This window comes from Gouania willdenowi, chromosome 15, assembly GCF_900634775.1.
Source record: "Gouania willdenowi chromosome 15, fGouWil2.1, whole genome shotgun sequence".
Classification (NCBI taxonomy): domain Eukaryota; kingdom Metazoa; phylum Chordata; class Actinopteri; order Blenniiformes; family Gobiesocidae; genus Gouania; species Gouania willdenowi.
The window spans coordinates 28324184-28332936 of NC_041058.1; the positions used below are offsets into that span (position 1 = coordinate 28324184).

The 8753-nt window shown below is 37.1% G+C and overlaps 1 protein-coding gene across 2 annotated transcripts in view; it reads right to left on the bottom strand.

The window, feature by feature from the left end:
- ttc27 (tetratricopeptide repeat domain 27) overlaps positions 1–2873 on the bottom strand; it is a 172427-nt gene extending 169554 nt beyond the window's left edge. For both annotated transcript variants that reach the window (XM_028467681.1, XM_028467679.1), the window contains exon 1: positions 2634–2873. In XM_028467681.1, coding sequence (XP_028323482.1) covers positions 2634–2724 — 91 coding nt within the window. In that variant the 5' untranslated portion in view covers positions 2725–2873. The remainder of the gene's footprint in view (positions 1–2633) is intronic.
- Between the last annotated feature and the right edge of the window lie 5880 nt (positions 2874–8753).

The window sequence follows — 8753 nt, forward strand, 5'->3', positions numbered from 1 at the left end:
AGAACCAACACCAGTCCAACCAGTGCTGAGGAGTTCATCATGAGCTGGAGGTTATGGACCATGGACGAAGTCCTGGTCCTGCAGGTTCTGGTCTATGAACTGTGTCCTGACTGATCCATGGAAGAAAATCTTTTTTGTTTGTCGGTGGTGTAATTTTCTGTAATATATGTTTTTTGGAGTCATTTTGGAGTCTGTGTGTGTGTGTGTGTGTGTGTGTGTGTGTGTGTGTGTGTGTGTGTGTGTGTGTGTGTGTGTGTGTGTGTGTGTGTGTGAGACTCACTAATCCGTGGCTCACACACATGCAGGCCCTTTAGCCACGCACATACATGCACATCAGTGACTCACATCAGGCCCAATAAGTGAGACTTGAGAGCTTTGCTTGTAAATCAGTGTGAGCGCGGCTGCTCAGACGTCCCTCCCCCCTCTCCAGTCTAAACTATCTTCCTCTCTCTCACTCGTGCGTTTGCAGTCCGTGTCTGCTTGTCTGTGCGTGCAGCGATTGGCTCTGGCCGCACACGTGACTCTAGGTGAGGAGTTGTGCAGTGAAATAAATATAGATGGTGCACTAGTGCCCCCTCACACACTGAGGTCAAAAGTTGAATAGGTTTCACTTCTGGACAAACTTGAATGTGCCATCCAGCTAAACTTTAATTAAAAAAAAACATTTGGAAATGCCCAAATTACTCCAAATTAATGGATGCACACACTCAGGGTATTTGGAAGCCATTGATAAAGTTTCAGGTCCAACAAACATCGCGTCTGGGAGAATTTAGCTCCACACACACGCATGCACACACTGCTCACAAAAAAGTTACATTCCTCGGTCTGAAGAACAAGATAATTTGTGATATGGTCGGCTATTGGCAGTCAGTACAGCCAAGCACAGTGATGGAGATGGAGGAAGAAGTGAACTCTGTCACCCATGATTTAAAGGAAGTTTGGGATCACGGGAATAATTTTAAATAAACCATGAAATATTAACTAAAACATCTTTTAGCAGTCTAAAAACAGTTTTAATATTTACCTTTTTAAAACTCAAACAAACTGAGACACAGTGACGTCATGACCCGGTGACCCGGAACCGGAAATTGCATGCTCAATACCGCGCTCATTACCGAGAATGCCGTAATCTTAAAATGAACGTTTTGCAACACCAAATTACTTGTGTACATACTAGTTTCACCGCTGCAACAACTAGCAAGTTAATGCGGATTTCATTTCAAAATGTAAAGCTCCGTCCATTTTCCGTGTAGCGCAGGGGTGCTCTGTGAAAACATCATCAGCTTAAATCATCTTCCCCTGCTCAGTGTTTGAACTGTTGTGTCTGGTTAACTAAGAATAACTTAGTCCGTGTTGTTAGTTCTTTTTATTCCAGCCTTTTGTCCGTGTCTTGCAGATACTTATTCACAGTCAGCAAGCTCCCTCAAATACAACAGTTTCAGTGGGAACTTCCGGTTTACAAAATAAAAGTCCGTTGGTATGACGTTATTAGAATGTTACATTCTAACAACATCTCATCAGCGCTACAGAAGATTGGATCGTTTAAATTAGGTTAATTTAAACTAAGTTGATCAAAACCTAATCATTAAACCTGATCAGATTCAGTAAATCATTGATCCCTGAGAGGAAATTGGGTTAGAATAATGCTGCTCTCGTGTATCTTTATGACATAGATAATTAAAAAGGAGAAGTCAGAATAATCCATGTCACTACAATTTATATCTACCTTTTAATTGCATCTCCCTCAACTTATGTTGAGAATTGGTCGTGATGGTAAGGAGGGTTATGACAATAATTTTCTTAATTTTTTTCAGTGTTTAAGGCTTTTAGCCTTGGTTTTTGCATTTTTAATTACTGCAAAAAATGTCATTTTGGTGCATCCCTAGTATTCAATGTTTTACTTTTATAGTTTTGATGTTGCTTTTGTTGTGAAGTTTGAGACCAAGAATAATGAAAGAAAAAAGAGGAAATAAAAGACCTTGAGAAGTATCTGGTTGGATGGTTACCCTCTTGTAAAATGTCCCTTACGTTAAGCTACTGCTTAGGATTTTAGGTTGGTTTTAATTTGCCATTTGATGAGTCTCTTAAAAGACACCAACTTAGAAGTACATTGAGCAATGGATTGAATTGCATCCTGAGTTACTTTTGCACTAAGCACACTAGTGGATGGAGAGAGACACAAACATTGTAGTCATCATCGTCTTCATTCTGGCATCAGAAAGCAGCGGAACGGACGGAGCAGCTGCCACCAGATGGACTGGACTGGACTGCCACAATGTGTCACAGGGATGTAAGTCATAGATAAAACGTCGGCTGCTATTCAATAAAAAGGGATGTATTTCCTCCCAACTTCAATCATTAATACGTTTCTTAATTAAAGGCCAAAATAAAAAATACTTTTCTCCACTCACGAATGGTGAATTGTAGTCTAAGTTCACAGGAAGTGTGCCGCATACCTGCTTAATAGCGCGGCTTAATAAGTTCGGCAGAGCAGTAGCTAATCACACAAACAAGTTGCTGAGACTGTTACTGTAGACACCGTCACTGGGGCTTCTCCATCCATATCTGATCTTCCTCTTACAGCCACACTCTGCTGTGTATATTTGTAGAGCTTCTATAGCCTAATCTCTCACCTGTAGAAATGTAGATGTCCTGCCTCCATTTGTCCACTTCGCCGGGCGTTAAAAAACCCCGGAGCACAGATACTTCCACGTCCAGCTGCATAGCGCACACCAACAGGGTTGTTGCAGTCCGCTTTACTCACTGAAGCAGAACAACCGCAGCAACACTGAGAAGAGTCAGTCCAAATCCGTCTCCTGTTTACAGTCTATTTTCCACCCATGTGGTGTGTCCGCAGGGAGCAGCCATGACAGCACGCGGTGCATTGTGGGAAAACAACCATAGACACATATTACGTAGACGCTGCATCGACTGCTGCCGCCCACTATAGCGGTGCGTCAACAGGGCGGCCATCTTGGACCAGTGGCAATCGCTCCTACAGTGCATTACATCTATAGGAATGGCATGCTTACACAATTAAAGTTGTCACAAATCGCTGAATTCTCAAGCAATTTTCACAAGGTTTGTTTGTAACAAACGTCAGACATGATAGATAGATAGATAGATAGATAGATAGATAGATAGATAGATAGATAGATAGATAGATAGATAGATAGATATGTAACCCACCTAAAAGTTACTGTTATTTGATATGTTAAGTATTCAGCATTTATAAATACATATTTAAGTTTTCAGTAAATCATTAACAAAGTATAAGCTTTCTATGTCAATGTGTAAGTAGACAAATGTGGTGGGGCTATGTCCTTATTTTATTTATATATTTGTGTCAATTTTTTTTTTGGATTATAATTATTTTTTTTATGACACTTTACAGCAGTTGACAGACACTTGAGGGCAAAATCCGCTAGGTGGCAGTGTGACTGTGGTTACCATCTTTTCCATGTGCACTGTGGAGGGAGGTTGAGTGATAGTCAGCTCTCTTTAACACTAAGGAAAAAGGATCAAAACCTGGGATTTTTGGCGTGGTGTCTGAAACTTTGTGGTTGTCATGATAGCCTGGACTGTGTGAGGTGTGTCATTGTGAAGGAGGAGCCGTCTGTCCGCTCTGTGCTGAATTCTACCAACACGAGGACCTGTGGCCGTGGAGACGACAATCGTTGTGGATTCTCAACTGATAACTGAAGGCTCTTCCTCCTATACTACTTCTAGAGACCAATGGAACAACAAGTAGGCCAGCATTTAGGGAGCGTAGTGTTCTGGGGGGATTGTATGGCACTACAAGCTCCTTGAGATAGACTGGTGCCTGTCCATTTAGGGCTTTATAAGTGAGAAGAAGAATCTTGAATTCTATTCTATATTTTATGGGAAGCCAATGCAGAGAGGCTAATACAGGAGTAATGTGATCTCTTCTCCTAGTTTTAGTCAGTACACGTGCATGGACTAGCTTTTCGGCGTCGCTCTGAGACAGGATAGGTCTGATTTTAGCAATGTTACAGAGATGAAAGAAGGCAGTTCTTTATGTTTTATTTAATTATATAACCATATTGGCTACAACAGAACATCAAATGACAATACATTAACTGTCAAACAACACAGAAAAACGGACATTGAAGACAATAAAATGATAAGAACAACTTATCTGAAAATTGTAACTACTGATCAATAAGCGACTGAAAACATGAGACAACTGTAGACTTTGTGTACTATTTAAAAGGTTGAAACCCTGCTATTTAAAAATAATTACAAATGTATGTTTGTCAGTTTTGATGTTCTTTTGTAGCCAATATACATATTTTTATATATATAATTAAATAAAACACAATATATATTATAATTTTCCTGTGTGTTGACTTCTTTTGTCTTTTTACTGCACTTTATTTGAAGTGAGCTGCCATAACGGTGGATCAATAAAACTATCTATATCTACTATTAGTTTCTTCAAATGATCTGTCGATGTAAAATACAATAATTACATTAGCACAAAGCATTTGTTATTTTTAAAAGGCCAAGCTAACATGGCTTAGTTTTTTCCAAATAGGTGAAATGGAAAATCTTTCTATTATTTGTCATGACATTGAAATTTGTCACAAGGATTAATTTTTATACCATTAGATTGTAATAACAGTTGTAATCGAGTACGTATTTATAATAATGGTTTCACAGTTTACCCTGGGAAATATAAAAATGTAGTTTGATGTATTGTTGTATTTGTGTGTCCATTAAAAAGGATGGCATGGTTTGTCTTATTTAGCAGAGGTTCGTCGTAATGTAAATTAAATCTTCATGCGTTTTAAATGTAGATTTGAAGGTTTTGTGTTGATTGTTTCATAAAAAATATTCTTTCACCAAATCTTATGTTTTCTCTTTTTATGTATTATTATAGAATTAAAGCAACTTTTTCCAAATTAACCTATTTCATTCACTGATGGTTAATGTTTTAAACCTTATTATTTTTCAGATGCATCTTTTACACATGAAGCAAAGCTCCACCTCCAGAATGACAGTTTGTATCCATGGGCCATGAGAACCCTGAACAAAAAATAATCATCTTCCTCTAATGACTCAAACTACATGTGCAATAATCCTTATCGAAGTGTAATACACTGAGCCATATTTATTTATCTCCTAACTGGTCACTTTACATTTTTGTATTGTGTGTATGATAATGTATATAGTGCGCTGAGTAGTTTTTAGTATTTTATATTTTGTTATGAGCACTATGATGTGACTTTTTGTTTTAGTTGGCTTTTTATAAATAAAGTTGAATTAAAATGAAATTAAATAAAGACAAAAAACAGATGTCTTCCTTAAGTTTCATCATGTTTACAGCCCATTGTATTTTTTTTAATATTGTTATTGTGTTGATCTTACATAACATCATTTTTTGACATTACTAAATATTGCATTTTGTCAACCACTTATTTGTGTCTTTAGTTAGCAAATTATTATCCATATTACTTGCTTATAACTTAAACAACACTGGTTTGATACTTCTTTGTAACATTTACTGTTAGTGCTCGCCAAGGTAAGTTTTAGTGGTTCTAATGTAAATGTATTTGTATCTGGCATTGTATACTTAATAGGTTAATAACAATATTTTTATTCACAACTGTAACAAAATGTACATTTTTGTATATTTTACTGATGTCGTTAATATTAGATTTATGGTATATATAGCAATAACTATATTCCTTGAGGTCTACTTTTACAAGATCTGTGCTATAACTTGGTTAGCTGCTTCACAACTGGTGTTATGCTACCAATCCCTGCCTCATCCAAGCCACGTAAAAACACTGTAATTACTGTCACTGCTGTAAACCGTACATGGACGTCTGCAATGGCTGGTTCCACCGTGGCTGTGAGAAGATCCCCTAAGTAGTAACCGAATTGACAAAGTTCCTATGTTGGTGTTGTGAAGAGGATGGTGAGTAAAAAAAAAACATGTTTTTTAGAATGTATTCTATGCTGTTCATTTGTTGTTACATGTATTGTGTTTGGATTGCAAAGGAAAAAAAAGTTTTAAAATATGTTTTATGGTTTATTATATGCAGTTTTTAATTATTATATGTATTGAGTTTGTATTAAAAATATTTTTATGATTTATTCTATGCAGTTTATTATTATTATATGTATTGAGTTTGTATTAAAAAATATGTTTTATAATTTATTCAATGCAGTTTTTTATTATTACATGTATTCTGTTTGGATAAAAATAAAGCACATGTTGGAAAAAAACATGATTATAATAAAACTCCATACAAAAATAAATTATTTTCCAAAAAATAATCTCTATCTAATTTAAAAAGCAAGGGAGGTCTGTGTGTGTGTGTGTGTTTGTGAAGCAAATATCTCCCCAACGCGGTGCCAGTTCGACCTGAAACTCTGTCGAAGGGTTCCAAACACCCAGAGTGTGTGTATCTGTTATTTTGGAGTAATTTGGTCATTTCAGAATGTTTATTTTAATTTTATTTCACTTCTGGACGGCCCCGAAATGAAACCTCCTCAGCTTTTGACCTCAGGGTGTGAGGCGGCGCTAGTGCACCATCTATATCTATTTCACTGCACAGCTCCTCAACTGAGCTAGAGTCACGTGCGCGGCCAGAGCCAATCTTTTTTTTTTTTTTTTTTAAATCTCTCAAAAACCTGACGGGTTATGAGCATAATGTGCGCGGCACGTGTGAGAGAGGTAATGCACGGAGGAGATAGAGGTACACACACACACCTGTCCCACTGGTGTGTGAATGTGAGAGTGATTGGGTGAATGAGCTGATATGTAAAGCGCTTTGGGACTGCTTCAGTGTGGTGATAAAGCGCTATATAAATCAAGTCCATTTACCAAATGACAACAGAAACGCACAAAATGACTCCAGTATTACACTACATGGCAACAAAAAACTATAATTACAGAAGAAATGCACAAAAATACACATGACTCAAAAAAACATCAATGACAGAAAAATACACCAAACGAAAAAAATGTACAAAAGAGTAAAAAAAAACCAAACACATTTATCATGCACATGTCCCATAGAATGAAACCAGGTAAATCGCACACACTATTTTACTTTGCACCTGCAAATAAACCCCTTCATAACAGTAACAGAGTATGTACACCTCTTTGTACATCTAACCTTCAAAACACATACTCATTTGGCCATAAATGACAACTCTATTACACTACGATGGCAACAAAAGACTATAAAAAACAACAGAGAGATACAAAAATATACGACTCCAAAAAACATCTATTACAGAAAAATACACCAAACGACAACAAAGACATGAAAATGACTCAGAATATACTAAAATGACAACAGAAATGCACAAAACTACAGAAAAAACCCCCCAAAAATACACAAAATGACTCCAGAATCACTACAATGGCAACAAAAAAAAAACAATAATTTTACAAAAAATGCCCAAAAAGACAACAGAAAGATATAAAAATATATATAATGACTCCAAAAAACATACATTACAGAAAAATACATCAAAAAAATGAGTATAAAAAACAAACACATTTATCATGCACATGCCCCATAAAATTAAACCAGAGACATCACACACTATTTTACTTTGCACCCACAAATAAACCCCTTTATAACACTACAGAGTACAAAGTATGTACACCTCTTTGTACATCCAACCTTCAAATATATTCTCATTTGGCCATAATTGACAACTGTACTTATGCTCCCACATGAATGCATACTTCCGACGGGCACTGTACTAGTCTATACTACAATTCAAGGATGGAGCAAATATCTCCCCGACGCGGTGCGAGTTCGACCTGAAACTCTGTCGACGGGTTCCAATTACCCCGGGTGTGTGCATCTGTTATTTTTGAGTAATTTGGTCATTTCAAAATGTTTATTTTAATTTTATTTCACTTCTGGACGGAACGGCAAGTGAAACCTCCTCAGCTTTTGACCTCAGAGTGTGAGGGGGCGCTAGTGCACCATTTGTTGAGAGAAGACTTCCATTTTGATGACAGTTCAGACGACTTCTGGTATCCATTTTGACGGCGAAACAGGTGAGCTGTGATCAACTGTAATTCATCTATTCTCATCGACGTTAATCTAACGGCAGTGAATATTGTAAGTTTGTTTTTGTAACGTTATGCCTGTATGTAATAACATATCATTAACAATTTATTAGTATTGTTAGAAGATGAACCAGCTCCATGTAACCAGCAATTGAGCGTGTGGGACGTACTATTCTTTTAAGTAAACATGCACGTTTATCCGTAAACAACGTTCATATTTTCACCACGTAGGCAAAACAAAAGCGTGTGAGGCTTTTACTTTGTAGCAGAGCATCACACGTTGAAGTAGTCCTTTAGTAGTCACAGAGAGAATACCCAGAAATGCCACTGCGGTCAAGCCAGCCGTGGTTCGCGTTTGCCTGGTCAAATCAGCCGCACGTTGTTTTCTTGTGCGCGAATATACTAACACTTACAGCACATGTGTCAAACTCCAGTCCTCGAGGGCCGGATTCCTGAGACTTTTAGATGTGTCCCTACTCAAACACTCCTGGTGGAGACCAATGTGTTGTGATCAAGTTCTGCAGAAGCATGATAACGAGCCATTCATTTGATTCACTTAGTACTTCATAGACTACTTGCATGAATAATATTAAGTACTTTTTGAGTAACCCTCTGTCAAAATCATGTACAGATCGCAAATTTAAGGATACATTTAAGATACATTTCCATAAGTAGTCAATGATTCATA